Source organism: Salvelinus fontinalis, chromosome 15, assembly GCF_029448725.1.
Source record: "Salvelinus fontinalis isolate EN_2023a chromosome 15, ASM2944872v1, whole genome shotgun sequence".
Taxonomy (NCBI): domain Eukaryota; kingdom Metazoa; phylum Chordata; class Actinopteri; order Salmoniformes; family Salmonidae; genus Salvelinus; species Salvelinus fontinalis.
Window position 1 is genome coordinate 36,766,942 of NC_074679.1, and position 23,348 is coordinate 36,790,289.

At 41.4% G+C, this 23,348-nt stretch overlaps 2 protein-coding genes across 3 annotated transcripts in view; one reads left to right on the forward strand and one right to left on the reverse strand.

Annotated features, from left to right (window-relative positions):
• The window catches only part of tecpr2 (tectonin beta-propeller repeat containing 2), a 38,306-nt gene extending 18,595 nt beyond the window's left edge, over positions 1–19,711 (forward strand). For both annotated transcript variants that reach the window (XM_055863609.1, XM_055863608.1), the window contains exons 17-20: positions 15,370–15,518; positions 16,624–16,765; positions 16,997–17,146; positions 17,667–19,711. In XM_055863609.1, the coding sequence (XP_055719584.1) occupies positions 15,370–15,518; positions 16,624–16,765; positions 16,997–17,146; positions 17,667–17,818 (593 nt within the window). In that variant the 3' untranslated portion in view covers positions 17,819–19,711. The remainder of the gene's footprint in view (positions 1–15,369; positions 15,519–16,623; positions 16,766–16,996; positions 17,147–17,666) is intronic.
• A 479-nt stretch (positions 19,712–20,190) lies between these two features.
• Positions 20,191–21,969, reverse strand: ankrd9 (ankyrin repeat domain 9). The gene has a single exon (XM_055863614.1). It carries the CDS (start codon positions 21,346–21,348, stop codon positions 20,476–20,478), a length of 873 nt encoding a protein of 290 aa, XP_055719589.1. The 5' UTR covers positions 21,349–21,969; the 3' UTR covers positions 20,191–20,475.
• Between the last annotated feature and the right edge of the window lie 1,379 nt (positions 21,970–23,348).

Here is a 23,348-nt window from a genome sequence, read left to right on the forward strand (position 1 = left end):
TATAAAAAAAGTGGTCAGATGAAGCAGATGCTAAACTACAGGACTGTTTTGCTAGCACAGACTGGACTATGTTCAGGGATTCTTCCGACGGCATTGAGGAGTACACCACATCAGTCACTATCAATAAGTGCATCGAGGACGTCGTCCCCACAGTGACTGTACATACATAACCTAACCAGAAGCCATGGATTACAGGCAATATTTGCACTGAGCTATAGGCTAGAGCTGCCACTTTCAAGGAGCGGGACTCTAACCCAGAAGCTTATAATAAATCCCACTATGCCCTCCGACAAACCATCAAACAGGCAAAGCTTCAATACAGGACTAAGATCGAATCGTACTACACCGGCTCCGACGCTCGTCGGATGTGGCATGTCCTGCAAACTATTACAGACTACAAAGGGAAGCACAGCCGAGAGCTGCCCAGTGACACAAGCCTACCAGATGTGCTAAATAACTTCTATGCTCGCTTCGAGGCAAGTAACACTGAAAAATGCATGAGAGCATCAGCTGTTCCGGACGACTGTGTGATCACACTCTCCGCAGCCGATGTGAGTAAGACCTTTAACCTTTAAACAGGTCAATATTCACAAGGCCGCAGGGCCAGATGGATTACCAGGACGTGTACTCCGAGCATGGGCTGACCAACTGGCAAGTATCTTCACTGACATTTTCAACCTCTCCCTGTCTGAGTCTGTAATACCAACATGTTTCAAGCAGACCACCATAATCCCTGTGCCCAAGAACACTAAGGTAACTTACCTAAATGACTACCGACTCGTAGCACTCACGTCTGTAGCCATGAAATGCTTTGAAAGGCTGGTCATGGCTCACATCAACACCATTATCCCAGAAACTCTAAACCCACTCCAATTTGCATACCACACCAACAGATCCACAGATGATGCAATCTCTATTGCACTCCACATTGCCCTTTCACACCTGGACAAAAGGTACACCTATGTGAGAATGCTATTCATTGACTACAGCTCAGCGTTCAGCACCATAGTGCTCTCAAAGCTCATCACTAAGCTAAGGACCCTGGGACTAAACACCTCCCTCTGCAACTGGATCCTGGACTTCATGAAGGGCCGCCCCCAGGTAGTAAGGTAGGTAACAAAACATCCGCCACGCCAATTTTCAACACGGGGGCCCCTCAGGCGTGCGTGCTCAGTTCCCTCCTGTACTCCCTGTTCACTTATGACTGCACGGCCAGGCACGACACTGACAACGATGAGACAGCCTATAGGGAGGAGGTCAGAGACCTGACCGTGTGGTGCGAGGACAACAACCTCTCCCTCAATGTGATCAAGACTAAGGAGATGATTGTGGACTACAGGAAAAGGAGGACCGGACACGCCCCCATTCTCATTGATGGGACTATAGTGGAGCAGTTTGAGAGCTTCAAGTTCCTTGGCGTCCACATCACCAACAAACTAACATGGTCCAAGCACACCAAGACAGTCGTGAAGAGGGCACGACAAAACCTATTCCCCCTCAGGAGATTGAAAAGATTTGGCATGGCAGATCCTCAAAAGGTTTTACAGCTGCACCTTCGAGAGTGTCCTGACGGGTTGCATCACTGCCTGGTATGGCAACTGCTTGGCCTCCGACCGCAAGGCACTACAGAGGGTAGTGTGTACGGCCAGTACATCTCCGGAGCCAAGCTTCCTACCATCCAGGACCTCTATACCAGGCAGTGTTAGAGGAAGGCCCTAAAAATTGTCAAAGACTCCAGCCACCCTCGTCATAGACTGTTCTCTCTGCTACTGCATGGCAAGCGATACCGGAGCGCTAAGTCTATGTCCAAGAGGCTCCTAAATAGCTTCTACCCCCAAACCATAAGACTCCTGAACTGCTAATCAAATGGCTACCCAGACTATTTGCATTGTTCCCCCTGCACATTGACTCTGTACCGGTACCCCCTGTATATAGCCCCACTATTGTTATTCACTGCTGCTCTTTAATCATTTGTTATTCTTATCTCTTACTTTTTTGGGGGGTATTTTCTTAACTGCATTGTTTGTTAAACCCTCTTATGGCTGAGATCGACTAAGATCCCGTTAACGGGATCGATTTGACAACAGCCAGTGAAAGTGCAGGGCGTCAAATTCAAACAACAGAAATCTCATAATAAAAATTCCTCAAACATACAAGTATTTCACACCATTTTAAAGATAAACTTGTTGTTAATCACACCACAGTGTCCGATTTCAAAAAGGCTTTACGACAAAAGCACACCAAACGATTATGTTAGGTCAGTACCTAGTCACAGAAAAACACAGCCATTTTTCCAGCCAAAGAGAAGAGTCACAAAAAGCAGAAATAGAGCTAAAATTCATCACTAACCTTTGATGATCTTCATCAGATGACACTCATAGGACTTCATGTTACACAATACATGTATGTTTTGTTCGATAAAGTGCATATTTATATCCAAAAATCTCAGTTTACATTGGCGCGTTACGTTCAGTAATGTTTTGCTTCCAAAACATCCGGTGATTTTGCAGAGAGCCACATCAATTTACAGAAATAGTCATCATTAACTTTAATATAAGATACAAGTGTTATGCAACGAATTAGAAATATACTTCTCCTTAATGCAACCGCTGTGTCAGATTTCAAAAAAACTTTACGGAAAAAGCAAACCATGTAATAATCTGAGTACAGCGTTCAGACAACAAAACCATGTTGGAGTCAACAGAAGTCAGAAGTAGCGTTATAAATATTCACTTACCTTTGATGATCTTCATCAGAATGCACTCCCAGCAAGCAAAAATATTTTGAGTTTGGTGACAAACCACACAAATTACTCGCCAGACAACTTCGAAAAATTGTGAGTGACCGAATGATTCACAAAGTTAAGTCTGCATCTGGGGAATTACTCTCTTCCCCCAAAGACATCAATGACAGATTCCGTCAGTTTTATGAGACTCTATATACATCTAAAGCCGATTCTAACCCCTTAATTATGCAAAACTTTTTGGATGACTGTAATCTTCCTGCCCTGAACCAGGAAGATTCTAACTTCCTGAATAAGGAAATATCTCTTGAAGAAATTCGAGAAACAATCAAAACTCTAAAGAGTGGCAAGACCCCGGGCCCAGATGGATACCCGGGTGAATTCTATAAAACATTCAGCAACATGCTCTCTCCCTACCTGCACAAAATGTTGGTTCAGTCCAGAGAGGATGGAGCTCTCCCATCTACTTTGGATGAAGCATTCATTACAGTTATACATAAGAAGGGTAAAGATCCGGAAGAGGTAGGGTCGTACAGACCAATATCCCTCCTCAATACAGACCAAAAGATTTTAGCAAAAACCCTGGCTAACAGGCTTAGCACTTTAATTGGCAAACTGGTCCATTCGGACCAGACCGGCTTTATCCCGAACAGAAACTCATTCTTCAATCTCAGGCGCCTCTTCAACATTATGTATTCTCAGAGGTTACCAAACATGGACCTTGCCGTTATATCTCTTGACGCCGAGAAGGCTTTTGACCAAGTTGAGTGGTCCTATCTATTCAAAGTCCTACAGAAATTTAATATTGGAGATGGGTTCATAAATTGGATCCAGCTTTTATATAGGAACCCCTGTGCGAGAATACTCACTAACCAATCATTGTCGCCCCGATTTAACCTCTACAGAGGGACAAGGCAGGGTTGTGCGCTGTCGCCTATGCTCTTCGCCCTAATCATTGAACCTCTCGCTCAGACGATTAGATCTGATGCAGCAATACACGGCTATTATACTAAAGATACTCTAAATAAGATTTCCCTATACGCAGATGACATTCTCCTCTATGTAACAGAACCCCAAGCTAGTATTCCAGCTATTCTTGATGTGATTAATTTGTTTGGTACCTTCTCGGGATACAGAATAAATTGGAACAAGAGTGAATTAATGCCCATACGGTTACAAAACACCTCCTGGCTAGAACATCTTCCACTTAAGTTATCTTCAGAAAAATTTACCTATCTAGGAATTGTAGTTACCAAACAATATTCCTTACTATTTAAAGAGAATTTCCCCTCGCTGATGCAAAAACTAAAAACAAACATACAATTTTGGAGAACTCTCCCAATTTCTCTGCTCGGAAGAATTAATGCCATTAAAATGGTCTTCCTCCCACAACTGCTCTACCTATACCAGAACATCCCAGTATTCATACCTAAATCCTTTCATAAACAACTGGACTCAATTATCAATCCTTTCATCTGGGATTATAAAACACACAGGATAGGTAAAAAACACCTCTGCAAATCCAAGATGGAAGGAGGATTGTCTCTCCCAAATTTTATATTTTATTATTGGGCCGCTAACCTCCGTGCGGTTACGTTTTTGCTGGATGACGCACGTCCGTCACCCACCTGGCTTAGTATGGAGCGTGAGGAGTGTCACCCCTTCTCTATTGGTGCTGTGATTTTGTCGCCTGTCAATCTGGAGAGGTCACTCTATCGTAACAATCCTATTATACATTGCACAGTCCGAATCTGGAAGCAAATTAAAACCCACTTTGAGCTTAGACCAATGTCATTCATGCTCCCTGTTGCCAGGAACCCCTCCTTTGCCCCCTCCAACCTTGATAACACCTTTGAGCAATGGGGAGAGTTGGGGATAAGTACCATAGGGGATTTATATATAGAAGGGACTTTTGCTTCCTTTGAGTTGCTGAGGGAAACTTATAATCTTCCCAGAAATAACTTTTTCAGATACCTACAAATCAGAGACTATGTTAGGAAACACCTCCCAACATTTGGGAACGCTAAGCCTTCCATGTTTGACGGATGCATAAAAACATCCCCCACCTCAGACAAACTGATATCTCGTTTATATGACTCTTTTCAATCGGTTAGCACACCCTCTACAGAGGCCATTAAGGCAAAATGGGAGGAAGAACTAGGGACTGACATTTCGATGGCAGACTGGGAAGATAGCTTGGAGTATATCCACACCTGCTCCATTAACTCCAGACATCGGCTCATACAATTCAAGGTATTACACAGATTACACTATTCCAAAACCAAACTGCATAGGATATTTCCTGATACATCCCCTTTGTGTGATAAATGTCAGGCTGAACAGGGTACACTTCTCCACTGCTTTGCCCTATGCTCTAGCTTGCATGGTTACTGGTGTGGAATTTTTAGGATCCTCTCTGAAGTTCTGGAGACTTCAATTGACCCAGACCCGCTTCTGATAATCCTGGGAGTGTCTGATTCCCTAATCGGACTAACCAACCCCCAAAAACAACTCATCTCTTACAGTCTCATTTCGGCAAAAAAACTAATCTTGTTCTGGAAAAAGTGGGAAGCTCCCACTACCAAATTATGGCTCAGCGAATTGGCAAACACTGTACACTTAGAAAGGATTAGATATATTCTGAACAATAAATTATTAACATTTGATCAGATCTGGCAGCCTTTCCTCTCTTACTTGGACCATTCGGCGCTGTGAATTTGTACTTTTTAACGCACTCTCCATTGTAATATTTTAATCCACCTCTGGGCAGCATGTGCTGGCACCGCCACCCGAGCAGCGGGGAGGGGTGTAAGGGGAAGGGATAAAGGGGGGGAGGGATAAAGGGGGGGAATAAGGGGGGGTGACACCCACCCTCTTTCTTTCTACCTGTCCTTGTTTTGTATGTCTTGTTTTGTAATAATTGTTTTGTACCCAGAACTCTGGATCTTTTTATTTCTGTCTGCTCTTTTATGTTTAGTTTAAAATTGTATACCTGCCTTTCATACCTATACACCATTCCTGTGTGTGTTCAATAAAAAATATTTGAACGAGAATGCACTCCCAGGAATCCCAGTTCCACAATACATGTTTGATTTGTTTGATGAAGTACATAATTTATGTCCAAATACCTCCTTTTTGTTTGCGCGTTTAGCCCAGTAATCCAAATTCATGAGGCGCGAGCAGACTAAAAGTCCTAAAGTTCCGTTACAGTCCGTAGAAACATGTCAAACGATGTGTAGAATCAATCTTTAGGATGTTTTTATCATAAATCTTCAATAATGTTTCAACCGGAGAATTCCTTTGTCTCCAGAAATGCAATTTAACGCAAGCTAACTCTCACGTGAACGCGCGTGGTCAGCTCATGGCACTCTGCCAGACCCCTGACTCAAAGAGCCCTCATTCACCCCTCCTTCACAGTAGAAGCATCAAACAAGGTTCTAAAAACTGTTGACATCTAGTGGAAGCCTTAGGGAGTGCAATATGACCAATATCCCACTGTATATTTGATAGGCAATGAGTTGAAAAACTACAAACCTCAGATTTCCAACTTCCTGGTTGGATTTTTCCTCAGGTTTTTGCCTGCCATATGAGTTCTGTTATACTCACATACATCATTCAAACACTTTTAGAAACTTCAGAGTGTTTTCTATCCAAATCTAATTATATGCATATCTTAGCTTCTGGGACTGAGTAGCAGGCAGTTTACTCTGGGCACCTTATTCATCAAGATACTCAATACTGCCCCCAGCCATAAGAAGTTAAGGGCTTGTAAGTAAGCATTTCACTGTAAGGTTTACACATGTTGTATTCTGCGCATGTGACGAATACAATTTGATTTGATTTAATTCGTCTATTATAAGCCACCTCAAACGTCGTTTTAGAGAATTTGGCAGTACGTCCAACCGGCCTCACAACCGCAGATCACGTGTAACCACGCCAGCCGGGACCTCCACATCCGGCTTCTTCACCTGCGAGATCATCTGAGACCAGCCACCCGTACAGATGATGAAACTGTGGGTTTGCACAAACAAAGAATTTCTGTACAAACTGTCAGAAACCGTCGCAGAGAAGCTCATCTGCATGCTCGTCGTCCTCACTAGGTTCTTGACCTGATTGCAGTTCGTTATTGTAACCAACATCAGTGGGTTAATGTTCACCTTCAATGGCCACTAGCATGCTGGAAAAGTTTGGTATTCACAGATGAATCCCTGTTTCAACTGTACTGGGCAGATGGCAGACCGTGTATGGTGTCTTGTGGGCTAGCGGTTTGCTGATGTCAGCGTTGTGAACAGAGTGCCCCATGGTGGGGTTATGGTATGGGCAGACATAAGCTACAGACGACAAACACAATTGCATTTTATCGATGGCAATGTTAATGCACAGAGATCAAGAGGCTATTGTCATGCCATTCATCCGCCACCATCACCTCATGTTTCAGCATGATAATGCAAAGGATCTGTACACAATTCCTGGAAGCCAAAAAATGTCCCAGCTCTTGCATGGTCTGTATACACACCAGACACACCCATTGAGCATGTTTGGGATGCTCTGGATCAACGTTTATGACAGCGTTTTTCACTTCCCACCAATATCCATCAACTTCACACAGCCATTGAAGAGGAGTGGGACAACATTCCAGAGGCCACAATCAACAGCCTGATCAACTCTATGCAAAGGAGATGTGTCACGCTGCATGATGCAAATGGTGGTCACACCAGATACTGAATTGTTTTTCCGACAGTAAAAAAAAAAAAAAAGGTTTCTGTGACCAACAGATGCAAATCTGTATTCCATTCATGTGAAACCCATAGATTAGGGCCTAATTAAGTTATTTAATTTGACTGATTTCCTTATATGAACTGTAACTGTATGAAATTGTTGCATTATGCATATATATTTTTGTTCAGTGTAAATGTTTTCCACATTTCATTATACTGTAGTAACTAAGCCATTTTGTTTGCAGATGTTAAAGAAACATTTTATATATATAAGCATTCTTAAAAATGATATGGCCATTTCATAACTGATCAGAGCTGAACATTTATTCCCAGTGTGACATACATATCTAGCACATGCTGTATGTCTAGTCTGTCAAATGTCAGCCTGTCTTTTGGTGTCAGAACCATATAGCTGCATACTTTCACACGCCCATCGTAGTGTCCCCACCAGCTTACGTTTCGTGTCCCAGTGGTCGGCAATGGTACTCGCACCTCCATACTGCAGTCTGACTTTGACCTAGTTCATGTCTCTATATGGGGTTGTCTTTCTAGTCCTAGTTACGCCCCTCAGGAATACACAGAGAGCAATAAACTAGCACTCCTGAAACAGAGGATCTGGATCTAGAGGCATTGTCTTGAGTTGGCTGCTGACACAGATTCAGCAGGTAGGGGCTGCTGGGAGTCTCAGACGTCACTCGCTTCCCCAGTTTTACTAGGGAGTTTTTTTTACTTATGAATAGGCAGGTGGTACTTACATAAGACTTTTTTGTAATAAGGTCCTCCTTGAGCAAGGTGTCAAAGTTCATGCCAGGCAGGGAAATTATAAGAGCAGTTCCTCCTACTACAAGTCAAGACCTTTCAATACTCCATGCTGAAGGAGTGTCTGATAAGTTCTCCAAAGAAATCCTTGTATTTTTTGGGGTGAAATGTTTACATTGCCTTTTAGACTTTTTTGGGATGTACCACGTCTCAAGCAGTAAGCTGACATGTCTGCAGAAAACACAGGATTCTAAAGAGATATTAGGCCTATGTATTACCGTCATTTGGCAATGAGTCCCTACCCTCCATTCCAAGAGGTTAGTGCCATTTAAAATTCATGGAAAGTAAGTTATCTAACAGCAGATAGATTTCAACCCTTCAATAGATGCACCAGGGTCTTGGTAGAAGCTTTAGTGTTTGTTTATTGAAGAGGTTCAGGTTGTATATGTTCTGCTGCTGGAAAGTGGCTGGATACAAATAGACAGCCATGTGACGACAGCAGACAGCTGTAGCCAGGCCATATTGGGCTATGTGTGCATCACAATGTAACATGAGAGGGGAGGGAGCTGGGAGTACACACATTTTTAGCCATGTTCTGTTAGATCATGTGGTCATTGACACTAAGTGCTAGAACACTGCACAGGAATCAGGACAGGGACAAGAGTGTTTGACACCTTTCACAGTTCATTATAGTTCATGAAGGAAGTTTTAAAAGTTATCGCATAATGAAAAGACATTTGTAAGTGAAACTTATTTCATGTAAGACGTTCATTGGGTGTCGAACATTTAGATTATTTGTTATAAAAGATTGATTTACTATATAATAAAATTATATTTTTGGAAGGGAAATAATCAAGACTGGGGAAATAAATCACAAAGCATTGGTCTGTCTTGTGTGGGTTCTCCATGTTTGACATAAAGAAACATTTAACAATGTTTTATCATTTGTTTCTCAATTGGCATCTTGTCCCTGATAAAACTACTAGTAAACTTAGGGCTGTGGCGGTCATGAAATGTTGTCAGCCTGAAATGTTGTCAGCATCTCCAGGCCTCCACACATACAAGTCGCTGATGTGCCACTTTGGAACATCGACATTTAAAAAAAAAAGTATAATAAATCAATTTAATGTACACCATCACAATAAACCCATTATTTATTTTTAGTCAGGTCTAAAGAAACATTATTATATGAAGAAAATGTATTTCAGAAGAACAGAATATGAATTGGCTTACTGTGGGCCAATGTTATCTGGCTATGCGCCGTGCCATAGGCTCTAGACGTGTTTATTTAGCTGACAAAATAATACCATATAGCCCTGTGGTATTATTTTATATGATCTTATAGTAAAAATAATATAATTGGACTTAGCCACTGCATATCCTTTCTATTTTACTCAGCTATGTTGAGTGTAAAAGTGAACATTTTGAAACAGGTCCTATACACTAGATTTTGAGTTATTTGGGAACTTTAGTTGTGAATGATACAAACCTTAGAATGTCTTAGAAATCAAAACATACAGTATATGGGCTGCATGGTGCGACTATAGGCTATCTATTGATGATTTGAGAAAGTAGCAAAAAAAGCTTGCGCTCTGTTCCTTGCCTCAGGCTGCACAGCTGTTCTCTCATCAAGTGATAATATTTTCACCCATCACACTATATTCAATTTAATATTGTCTTAACTAATATGAAAATCGGCAGGATGAGGGGAGAAAAAGACATGTCATCTGTATGCACTCAAATAGCGAATGGAGGCCTCGCGCTTTTCCACGTGTCCGTTGTGTAGGCTACTTCGGGTTTATATCGGAGCATGCGCTTAATATGAGCAGCTGAGAAATAAATATAACAACACTTATTTCACTCCAAGCATCAACCACTGCTTGATGAGCATACTCTCGTTGACCCAACAGGTGATATTCCGCCCAAACTCTGTATGCCATGGGCTGGCCCAGCTACCCATTGTTTAATTTGGGAAACCAAGTGAAATCTGTTCCGGAACATCGATAGTGACATGTTTTCGCAAAACAAATCATATTTCACTAAACTGTTGACAGCCCGTCTGCGCGCTCGAAAAATGAATAAAGGAGAGAGAGGAGATGGAAACGCATAGTGGTGAGATATTCTGTATAGCTAAATGTAATGTGTAACCCAATTAATTGTGAAAATATAAAACAATCACTATTACTAGGCTATTCAAATACAAATGCACTGATTGTAAGCTAACTGTAAGCCACCCTGCACAATCAATGAACCAACAGCATCAGCTAGGGCTATACGTTCTCTCCCAGACTCATGGATAGACATTTTGGAGCGTAGCTTAAGGTAACCAGTACATTCTGTATGCATTATAATACTGTCCACACTCAAAGGCCATTACTCACATTTGTTTACTTTTGGAGTATAGGCTAGACCAATTATGTACCAAAGACATATCCGTTTTATTTTATGTTTTTCTACCATGCGTAATATGCCATAGGCTATGTATTGAATGAATAAAAAATAAAAAAATTCGGGTCTGGGCTCATAAGCTTATGCATATGCATAAGCTTTAATATGCTTATGGGAGTTTTGAATGAATCATCACCTTAGAAACCACGTCCATTTCGTTGTGTTAGTCTTTTAAACAAAGACTAACTACACTGTTTCAACCTGCTGTTGAAGTTCTTTCTTCAAATTGATCATCACAGGGAGGTGAGTTTTAAAAGTAAGGTAGGCCTTCTGTTTTGATGATAAGTATTTGATGTGATTATGTAAGCCAATGTCAATTGTCTGTATGAACACGTATCTTCTCCACTTTCATGTGAGCATCAGTTGCTGCTTGAAGGCATAGTACACTAGTAATGTGTGCTCGTGTCTTACTGCTTGCCCTGTGACCATATTTGGTCCTAGAGTAGGCCTAAATAGGGCTTTTAGTGTATTCGTCCTGACCTGGTGACCTTGCCAGGAAAATCGTTTGGCTCATAGATCACCTGATATAGAGTACCAGTCAAAAGTTTGGACACACCTACTCATTCAAGGGTTTTTCTTTATTTTTACTATTTTCTACATCGTAAAATAATAGTGAAGACATCAAAACTATAAAATAACACATATGGAATCATGTAGTAACCAAAAAAGTGTTAAATAAATCAAAATATATTTTAGATTTGAGATTCTTCAAAGTAGCCACCCTTTGCCTTGATGACAGCTTTGCACACTCTTGGCATTCTCTCAGCCATATTCATGAGCTAATTACCTGGAATGCATTTCAATTAACAGGTGTGCCTTGTTGAAAGTTGTGGAATTTCTTTCGTTCTTAATGCGTTTGAGCCAATCAGTTGTGTTGTGACAAGGTAGGGGTGGTATACAGAAGATAGCCCTATTTGGTAAAAGACCAAGTCTATATTATAGCAAGAACAGCTCAAATAAGCAAAGAGAAACGACAGTCCATCAGTACTTTAAAACATGAAGTTCAGAAAATTTCAAAAACTTTGAACATTTCTTCAAGTGCAGTCACAAAAACCATCAAGCGTTATGTTGAAACTGGCTCTCATGAGGACCACCACAAGAAAGGAAGACCCAGAGTTACCTCTGCTGCAGAGGATAAGTTCATTAGAGTTACCAGCCTCAGAAATTGCAGCTCAAATAAATGCAGACAAATATCAACATCAACTGTTCAGAGGAGACTGCATGAATCAGGCCTTCATGGTCAAATTGCTGAAAAGAAACCACTACTAAAGGACACCAATAAGAAGAAGTGACTTGCTTGAAACACGAGCAATGGACATTAGACCGGTGGAAATCTGTCCTTTGGTCTGATGAGTCCAAATTAGATTTTTTTTGTTCCAACCGCCGTGTCTTTGTGAGATGCAGAGTAGGCGAACGGATGATCTCTGCATGTGTGATTACCACCATGAAGGAGGAGGTGTGATGGTGTGGGGGGTGCTTTGCTAGTGACACTGTGATTTATTTAGAATTCAAGGCACAATTAACCAGCATGGCTACCACAGCATTCTGTTTGCGCTTAGTGGGACTATTATTTGTTTTTCAACAGGACAATGATCCAACACACCTCCAGGCTGTGTAAGGGCTTTTTGACCAAGAAGGAGAGTGATGGAGTACTGCATCAGATGACCTGGCCTCGACAATCACCCGACCTCAACCCAATTGAGATGGTTTGGGATGAGTTGGACCGCAGAGTGAAGGAAAAGCAGACAACAAGAGCTCAGCATATGTGGGAAGTCCTTCAAGACTGTTGGGAAAGCATTCCTTATAAAGCTGGTTGAGCGAATGCCAAGCGTGTGGAAAGCTGTCATCAAGGGAAAGGGTGGCTACTTTTACCACCAGAGGATTCCCCAGTGAGGTCAGAGGTGAAAGGGTGATGTCAAAGGGTTAAAACAGTATATCCAATGTCTCTGAACACCAAGGCATGTTGGCTGTAGTACCATATACACTATTCAGAAAAAGAAATACAAATACTTGTTTAGGCTAGACATGGCTGTAGACCCCTATGGCGTCTATGGGCTCCACACCCAAGTCTCAGACAACATTTAGGACTAGGCTAATCTTTTCTTAGAATGTATCTTGACCAGAAACTCCAGGAATAATCTTGAATTGCAACCGATCCCTTTAGCGATCCCTATAGATTATAGGTTATTTATATAGTGGTCCGGGTTTTCATTTTCTAGGGACAGGTGGAATTCATCAAGTCGATATGTTCCAGATTTTTACCTTGTCAGCTTGGGAATTCGATCCAGCAACCTTTCGGTGACTGGCCCAGTGCTCCTACCCGCCAGGCTACAATGACAGCCACCTTATCAACAGTAGGGAGGTTTCACTGTCCCTGACCCTGTCTTTCCCCACACAAAGTTTGTTACAGAATGTCAATAGCTTAATCTAATAGTGATAATGTGATGAATGCAGAGCGCAATGATTTTGGAAGGGTTGACCATTAAAGGGACGCTCCCAAGCTTTTGTATAATTTCAGCCAGTAGTTTTAAAAGTAGTCCTCACGAGCAAAAAAACAGTTCCTGGAAAATGTTGCACAATTGTGTACTACGCCATCCATTTCGTATAATATGTTAAACCCTGCAACAAAAAAACATCCAATTTGTACAATCTGTTACGAAATTGTAAGTACTTAAGATCCCAGACTGCATCTTTAACCGTTTGACAAGAAAATACTAAGTAATAAGCTATGTTTTAGTGTGTCGGTCCTCATATTTCATAAAAGTATTCACGTCATTCAGTCGGAAATGTCACGCCCTGGCCTTAGTATTCTTTGTTTTCTTTATTATTTTAGTTAGGTCAGGGTGTGACATGGGTATTTATGTGGGTTTTGTAGTGTCCAGGGTGATTGTAAGGTTTAGGGGGTTTATTTAGAGTAGTTGGGTTTATGTTTAGTATAGTTGTCTAGCTGTGTCTATGTTGTGTGTAGTTGTCTAGGAAAGTCTATGGTTGCCTGAATGGGTTCCCAATTAGAGACAGCTGGTTTCTGTTGTCTCTGATTGGGAGCCATATTTAAGGTAGCCATAGGCTTTAGTTTGTTGTGGGGAATTCTGTCACGATCGTGTGGAGGAGAGACGGACCAAAACGCAGCATGTGGAAAATAAGCCATCTTCTTTTATTAATGAAGAAGGCAAAACGAAACAAAACACTTTCAAACTAACAAAACAACAAACGACCGTGAAGCTATCAACGTAGTGCACATACACAGGCTACAAACGTTCACCATAGACAATTCCCCACAACAAACTAAAGCCTATGGCTACCTTAAATATGGCTCCCAATCAGAGACAACAGAAACCAGCTGTCTCTAATTGGGAACCCATTCAGGCAACCATAGACTTTCCTAGACAACTACACACAACATAGACACAGCTAGACAACTATACTAAACATAAACCCAACTACTCTAAATAAACCCCCTAAACCTTACAATCACCCTGGACACTACAAAACCCACATAAATACCCATGTCACACCCTGACCTAACTAAAATAATAAAGAAAACAAAGAATACTAAGGCCAGGGCGTGACAGGAAACCTCTTCTAAAGACTGAAATACGTATTTGTTTTTAAGTGATGAAGCCTTTGAAAACACAGTAAGTGTTGTAATGTTTCACATGAAATAATAACTTGTCTTTTTTGCCTTATTGGCTTACAACCCCTTGGCCTTCATTCATTTGTTAAACAGAAGCTCAGAGAACTCTTTGCATCATCAACATTTTTATTTTATTTTCATTTAACCTTTTATTTAAACATGCCATCTCCTGTTCTGGGCGATGTGCTTTTCCTTATCTGGCTTAGATTAAAGGGACTGTCATCACGTAAATGCAATCATGGGATAGAGGAGCGTCAAGGTTAGCAGGACAAACCAGTTCACTTTATCAACACCTTGCCCTGATGTGTCTGTGAGGACATCCAGGCATTTAAATTTATCCTCTCCCGGTGGTCGTTGTCCATCCGTATTCTCTGTCCTGATATCACATGCCCTGTGGTTTAGTTTGGGAAAGGTATAACACACCAAGCTTCTACAGTGTCAGTTTTTTACGCACGCACGAAACCAAGCCTACGTCACTCACTGAACATTTGAAGTGGACGTATATGTATGCAGTCTTTATTAGAATAGAATAGATTGACTTAGTTTTTCCCTGAGCGAACTTGCCATTGTGTCATTTGGATTAGATAATAAACACAACAGCACAAGAAACAGATGACAGATGACAGATATACAAATAATACAAAGTCATTAACATAAAGTCAAGAATATTGCAGGCGAATGTGATTACTTTATTTGGAGGTCATTGTTTGTTTAGAGGTCAGCCAGCCCAATAGTCAGATTATATAACATGTGAGATTACTGTGACATAATAGTGTTTTGTCACATGGGCCTCTAGTGTGCTGTTGTGCCGCACAAAGCAATATCCATGGCTGTGGTTTTTGTTTTTCTTACTAAACAATAGTAAGAGAAAGTCGTACATACATATACTCCCAGTTAAAATTAGCCTATTATCAAAGTCTGTTACAATATTATGTAAAAGATCTCTGCTATTATTAGGACTATATGTCTGAACCAATGTTCCTGCACAATCGTTTCTTCAGTGTCATGAAGAAAGACTTCACAGAAGCTGAAAAACTGACATTGGTTTGGTTTGCTTTGTCTTGCAGGTCAGGTAAGGCTGATCAGCATATCATGTGGCAGTCAGAATGTGTGGGCGTGTGATGGCTATGGGATGGTCTATTTCCGCGTGGGCACGCAACCCCTCAACCCCAGCATGATGCTTCCTGCCTGGATCTGCATTGAACCACCAGAGCAGGTAAATCCACACAGTGCATCTGCTTAGATTATGAATACCATTTGATTGATACAGTGATAGTTGCTTATATGTTGAGAGTCCAAAATTATTGACACCCTTGATAAAGATGAGCAAAATGACTGTGTAAAATAAGGAATTAAAATACTGAGCTATATTGTATGCTCCAAAAATTGGGAAATTATATTATTTCATACTAATACAATTGCTAAGAGAAAGATATATATATTTTTGACAAGTAATACTTTTTTTTCTCAACGGTAGGGGTTATAATTATTGGACACCCCTGTTTTCAATACCTCACCTTGCGAGGATAACGGCACTGAGCCTTTTCTAAAAGGTTTTATGAGTTGGAGAACACTTTGGGAGGGATCTTAGACCATTCCTCCATACAGAATCTTTCCAGATCCTTGATGTCCTTCGTCTGCACTTATGGACTACCCTCTTCAATTCAAACCACAGGTCTTCAATGGGTTTCATTTCTGGAGACTGAGATGGACATTGCAAAATGTTGGTTTTGTGGCCATTTAACCATTTCATTGTGGATTTTGATGTGTGCTTGGGTTATTGTCTTGCTGGAAGATCCACTTGCAGCCAAGTTTTAGCCTCTTGGCAGAGGCAACCAAGTTTTTGGCTAAAATGTCCTGGTACTGGGTAAAGTTCATGATGCCGTTGACCATAACAAGGGCCCCAGGACCAGTGGAAGCAAAATAGCCCCATAACATCAAAGATCCACCCCCATATTTTACAGTAGGCATGGGTCTCTTTTCTGCTTATGTATTCTCATTTCGACGCCAAACACACCACTGGTGTGTGTGACCAAACAGCTCTATTAACATGTCATCTGACCATAGCACTGGTTCGAATCCAAGTGCCAAAGCCATTTAGCAAACTCCAGACGTTCACATTTGTTGGATGACATAAAATAAAGCTCTTTGGCCACGCACACCAGTGGTGCATTTGGAGTCAAAATGAGAATGTATGAGGGGAAAAAACCCATACCTACTGTAAAATATGGTGGTGGATCTCAGTTATGGGGCTATTTTGCCTCCGCTGGTCTTGGGGCCCTTGTTCAGCCCATTATATTCATGGTTTCCTGCTCCATCAGCCAGTAGGAGTGCACTTGATAAGGATCCACACCAGTCCCAACGACCGCATGCTGTGGGCCATGGACAACAGAGGGAACGTACATGTCCGCACAGGAATCACAGACGAGATGCCTGTCGGCACAGACTGGGAACACATTCCAGGTAAATGACCTGACAATTGACCGTCAGTCAGACACCCAATGATATAACACCTTTTGTTCCCTATCCCTACACCTGTCATCCATTTTCGATTTTTACCCAGTGTGTCATTGTGTCTTTGTTTAAGTTAGACAACCACGTTTCCATAAGCGGAAGATCAGACACCCATTCATAAAACCTTCGTCCAAAGACGAGACAATCAACTTCAGTGTTCTATATCCAATGTGTTCCCAGGCCTTCAGGCCAGTCAGCTGGTGCTGAGTGTGAAGACAGTTTGGGTGCGTTGCCCCAACGGGGAGGTGGCGAGGCGCTACGGTATCACTGACAAGAACCCAGCAGGGGACTACTGGAAGAAGATACCAGGCCTGCTCAACTGGCTAACAGGTGAGTGATGAGATGGAGACTAAGAGAGAGAGAGAGAGAGAGTGTCCCAGTTGTGGAACAACACATTTCAAGTTTTAATGTCAAATGCACAAGTACAGTGAAATGCCTTTCTTGCTAGCTCTAACCCCAACAATACAATAATCAATAACAAGGTAGAACAAGATATACAAATAAAAAATAAGAAGAACATGATACAGTAAGAACACAACTGTGTTCTAGTACAGTAGCAACAACAAAGTGATGGCTTACGCTCATTCCCACATATCTTGGCCCACAATTCAAGCATGTTTTGTACACAGGTCAGGGGCTTACTGTAGCTTAGAGTTAATACACTCTCAGGCATTGTTAATGTTTGGCTTGCTGTTCCTTTGTGCATTTTTGAGATCGACTCCACAGCCAGAATCACTGATCTACAAATCACCTTGCGTCCCAAATAAGTCCTCATTAAGTGATCAAGATTAGCGATTCTGCGCCTTGCTTTGCTCAATCTGACCCCTCCAACCCGCTGATTGTCCCACAGTGACACCCATGGATGAACTGTGGGCTGTGAGTTTGTCTGGAGGTCTGAGTCACCGGCTCACCAAGACCATGGTGCACACCGTTGTCAAGTGCCACGTCAACACAGGCTCCCTGAGCGGAGAGGACCTGGAGGAGGAGTGGGAGGTCATCTAAAGAAGACAGAATTTGCATTGTATTCCCTATATAGTGTACTACTTTTGACTAGGAACCACAGGGCGCATAGGGCTCTAGTCAAAAGAAGTGCACAATGTAGGGAATAGGGTGCCATTTGCCATGTCTCTTCCCAACCGAAACAACCACTATTATTATTCTCTTTCACTACTGAAATGGGCTGCATTTCATTTATTAGCCTGTACTTTACTTACTGTGTATTTTTTATGTTAACCTCCTATGTACATAATATCTAAGATTTTATGGCAACTGCTATATGGTTATGAATCAGAACTGAGTGCACAATGGCTCTGTAGACAGACAGGACGGGATGATTTTGTGTTACCAAGGGAATGGGGTGTGTAGCCCAGCCCTCCTTATGCTGTTTTCAAGCATTATTAAGTGTCCGACCAGTGTTTACGTTTAACCTAACCCAACCAATATCTATTGAATTTGAATGAAGTAATTTATTGAAATATTAGTTATTTTATTATTTATCTTTATCTGATGACATTGTAGGAAGGCGATTTTGTTATATTTATTCATTTTAGTTAGTCTGCACTTTAGTTGTAAGTGAGAAGGTAACCCCACTCAAGTACACAGCACTAGTCTAGACTTGCTGCCCTGAGACAGTTTATTTTTGTTTTCTTAGGAAACACCCTCACCCAAAGGAACTTACTGTAGCTCTGGTGTTGTTTTTTACACATTGATCAATTCCGTTGAATACTGTATTTACCACAGCACACTCAAGAGCCTTCCAATAGGGTACCTTCGATTAAAGACTTCAAACTGTTAGACCTTTAGTCCAGTTTATCCATTGTCACCCAACTCAATGCCACAGGAGGTAGATAGGGCCATGGTCTGTGAAATTATATTTGTATATTGTTTTAAAGGGAACCACGACAGTAGTAGGAAGGAGATCCATTATTTATTTTTACTGTATATAATAACACAGGTGTAACATGTGAATGTAAGTACTTGAATGGAGAAATTGATTACGTTAGTCACCTTGCAAGGGTACCTTAAGTTCATCTCTGTAGGTGCTTACTCTGCACAGATTGATTGATGCTTCCTTTTTTACTGTGGAATGCTGTGTGCTCACTAAGGAAGGGATATTACTTTGCAGGATTTTGAGCTGGGAGATTTCTAACGTGTATTTTGTATAACTACCAGAAAGGGAAACTAACCAATTAATTTATCCAGTCTTAGTACAGCTACTGTATAAATATGGTAATCATGCATTTAATGGTTGACAGATACTTTAATCAAACGTATTAACAACAGCTAAACAGCTTTGGAAATATAACTCAATCACTGACTAGTACATCTCATAGCTTTGTGAATAAGTTGGTTGTGTTTGTGAAAAGCTATTAGTGTGGCTTAACTAGTACTGTAGTACAATGCTGAATTATCTAGCTATAATATTAACATAATGAAACAAGGGTTACACATTGACATTAGGCATACTACATGGTATCATAATGCTGCTTCTGAATACTGTACTCTACATCAGTGCTACTTAGTCATTAGGGGCTTGCCAGTTCAATTCACTTTGACAAAGAGTGCATCCCAAATGGCAACCTATTATTCCCTATGTAGTGCACTACTTTATTGTTTCAACAGTGGGGGATCCTTAATAAAAAGTAGTAAATACCTTTGACCAGAGCCCGCACCCTGGTCAGAAGTAGTGCACTTTGTAGGGGAATAGGGTGCCATTTGAGATGTAAAGAAAATCAGATGGGTCGTCAAATGACCAATGTTTTGGAATATACTGAACAAGTTGAAGTACTGTAGCCCCTCTGTGCGTCTTTCCTGGGATGCACAGTACTGTAAGTCGACTGTATGAATCCATGCCTCTCCTCAGTATGACTTCCTTAATAAAGATGTTTACAGTTATTGACTCTACGTGATGATACTGTATGACCACCATAAAGCAGCGTTTCTCAACTCTATAGGACTGCACATTTTTTGCTCTAGCCCAGCACTAACACAGTGCTGAGCTGGAACAAAAATGTGGGAGCCCGGGACTGGAGTTGAGAATGTTCTCCTTCTGACCACGAGCCAAGCATTTGTCAGAGAAAACAAAACCATGAATGTGTGTAAAGAGCTCATTCAAACCATTGTGCCATTTTATGGGTGGGGGATACCATGATGTAAAACATATGTTCATGCTGACATATAGTTTTGGACCTATTCTATAGTTTATTCTGTAGTTCTGTAACTGCATTGTTGTTCCATTGCCTGTGTAGTAACTGTGTAATTACTGTAGTAGTAACATTGTATTAACATGTTCTCTGCACCCCTTCTGCCCACAACCTCCAGATAATGGCCCTATAGGTGAAGCACATTATAGATAAAAGAAAACAACAGGTTAATATATTTTATAGACAATAATTGTATTTTATTTACACATTGCAACATTAACACTATTAAATTCACTCTTCGTGTCAAATATGACAAGTCAACATTTATTCTAAAGTGCATTGTTTTTAAACATCAAAATGTAAAGAACATTATGAGTTGCTATTTACAAAGCCACATGCTGCATTCAATTCACTTTTATTGACACTGTTGTCAAAGTGTTCACACCATAGCCAAAAATAAATATTTGATTCCAGAAGTCAGTACAGTAGTTTTATCTGAGAGGTCTGGGAGAATGTTTAACTGGCATACTGGTGTAGCCTGAAGTCCAGTGGTTTCAGAAAGTCTGGCAGAGGGTCCAGCTGTTCAACAGGTATGGACTGGGTCATCTTCTGCATAGCCTGAACAAAGAGAGAGGGGGGAGATAGTCCTGATAGCCACTGGAACGCCTGCTCTCCAATAAGACCATGCCACAGCCCTGGATTCTTCTCCAACTTTCCCTTCATTTGAAAATTGAATTTTGGCATGAAGAGAATGAGATAACCAAGGCAGACGTGCTTCCGGCGCATGTCAGGCTCACCCCGGCGTATCTGATTTAAGAGGCAGTCCAAGGGGGTGTTCCCATCTCGATCTGTGACATAAGGACATGCACCGTGTCCTAGTAACAGAATCAAACACTCAGGGCGAACCAGTTCGCACGCCAGATGCAATGCGCCTTTGCCTTCCTCCATGTGAAAACATCCACGACTGTTAAAGTAGCTCACGCGCTCGCTATCGGAGAAGTCTTTCAGAGAGTCCAGAATCATTTTCAGGATAGTAATACGGTTATAGCGGACAGCTACTGTGAGATGCGGTGTTGCAGATGCTTGGCAGCAGCAGAAGCTTCGACTGGGCATCTCCAGTGCGCCGACAGAGTATCTGTTGAGCAGGTATCTGGCGTATTGTTGATGATCGTGCACAAGTGCATACAGAAAAGCCTCGGATGGAGTAAAAGCGCACGCCCGCCCGTCATCTTCCCAGTGAAACACCTCCATTGTCCGCATGTCCTCGAGTACCCATACTGGTAGCAGGTCCCGCACTGCTTGGTAGAAGGCAAAGGAGGTTCTTTGGCACTGTTTCTCGGATTTATAATCCGCCCGGTTGTCAAACACACCCGCTAGATCGTAAGGCATGGTCACTTTGTTCTGCAGATACGTTTAATTTCGGAATATACCTTTTTTTTGCTAGGTATAAGCACCTCTGTGCCAGGTCTGTTTACATCAAGCCTGGATGTCAACAGAAGTGATTTTTTTAGAAGACAAAAATAATCAATAGCTGAATTTAGAAAAGTTGCATGACACACTGGAAAATGTGTTTCAAAATAAGAAATAAAAGCCGATAGCAATCGAAAACGTTTAGAGCTCTTCGGTCTCGCTGCTCTCTGAGTCTGTGTTCAGTAGCACGGACCCTGCCTGAGTCTGTTCAGTACCGCTATTCTTGACTTGCTTCAAACCCCTTTTCGAACTCCATCGGCAGTTTATATATCCTTGCTGATGGCGAACGGTAGTGGAACTCCCTTCACGACTGCCCTCGTTGGTCGCTGACTGCGTCAACAAATATCCCCATTGGCTGATGACGGCTTCAAGGTGAGATTAAATGTGACGTCAGTACAAGTGCTCTAACTTTTCCATATTTGTTGTGTGCCATGTGAGCGATTTGTTTGGGAGCCGCGCTATCGCCCCCCTATCGAGTGTCCCCACTGCATACAGTACATTCAGAACAGTCCGGTGTAGAGGATGTATGTTGGGTTGTGGGTCGCCAGTGCATGTTATATAATTGCGCGTCTGGTGCAACGTGCTGCTACCCACTGCTAAATTCTGACAGACATATCTGTTTTACGCATTATAACTGTTTCTCGTTTGGGTCGTGATGTCTCATCAGGATTAGGCTAAGTCTATCAAGTGTAAAATCTATTTTAAGGATAGAATAAAAACGTATATTTACACCACATTACAATGGTCAGGCAACTATAGGCATTTGAATGGCTGTGACATATGCATTGCAAAAACACTAACTTTAACATTAAAATTAACCTCAAATTATGAAACAGCTTGTGAGTTCATGGAAAGTCAAATGTAAGCTATTGGTTTTAGTAGCTTCAGCATAGGGCAGACCATAGGCGGCTTTTAGATACTCGACCACGCCATCTGTTTGGTGAATACGTGTCATTACATGTCATGCATAACCTTGAATTGACGAAGTAGCCTATCTTCATCTTCACCACTCATTTTCAAATTTACAGCAAACAGTATGTCCCCACATTATGATCTAATCTGATGTATTGAAATTATTTCTTATGAGCCATGAAGAAGTGGAAATGCAGTGTGAAATGGATATAGAAGTGTGAATAAAATGTAAAATGGTTAGGAATCTGCTAATTAAAAATGTCTAGTTAGGAAAGACAGACTGGTATCAATAAAACATTTTGGGGAAAGTGACATCCTGGTATGGAGTTGCATGGTTTTATACATATCCTCATTGAGCATGGTTAAGAGTAATAGCAATTGAGAGAAGCATGATCCAGCTGCAGGTGGCACTCTCATGTCCCAGTGACTATGATGCAAACAGACACAGTGATGTTTCACAGTCTTAAACCCCAACCCTAACCCTGCATTATGGCCTGGGTAATCTGTGTAGCCTATGTCATGAGAAATTGATGATTACAAAAGATAATATTTAGATTTAGTGTATATCAACATGACGTGAGCATGCCTGCTGCAGCTAGATAGGTAGGGTGGGACTATACTGTATAAAATAGGCCACTTTACAGTTCAAAAGAAGCACGATGGATGAGTCTTTTTGATTAAATGAATGTTAAGTGGAGAATGAAATCCAACACAATCTGTAACAACCACATCTCTGTGGGAACAACAATGGAAAAAGGAATAATAATTTTCTATCTTATTCATGTATCTGCACAGATAGAGTGCCTTCCAGATTTATTTTGCCAGTGTAGTAAAAAGACCAGATACATTAACACCAGGCAATAGTAGCCTATAGAAAGTATTCCCAATGCCTATGGGAGGACCCCCATTTAGCAAGAAATGAGTCTAGCTCAAGTGCAGTTTTTTGGGGGTATGATCTTTGCGCCTCTGTAAGCTTCTCCCTCATCATTATTCACAATTCATTCATG

What these genes read in the sequence shown, in the direction of transcription:
- ankrd9 (XM_055863614.1), bottom strand. Translation starts at nt 21,348, where the DNA reads ATGCCTTACGATCTAGCGGGTGTGTTTGACAACCGGGCGGATTATAAA.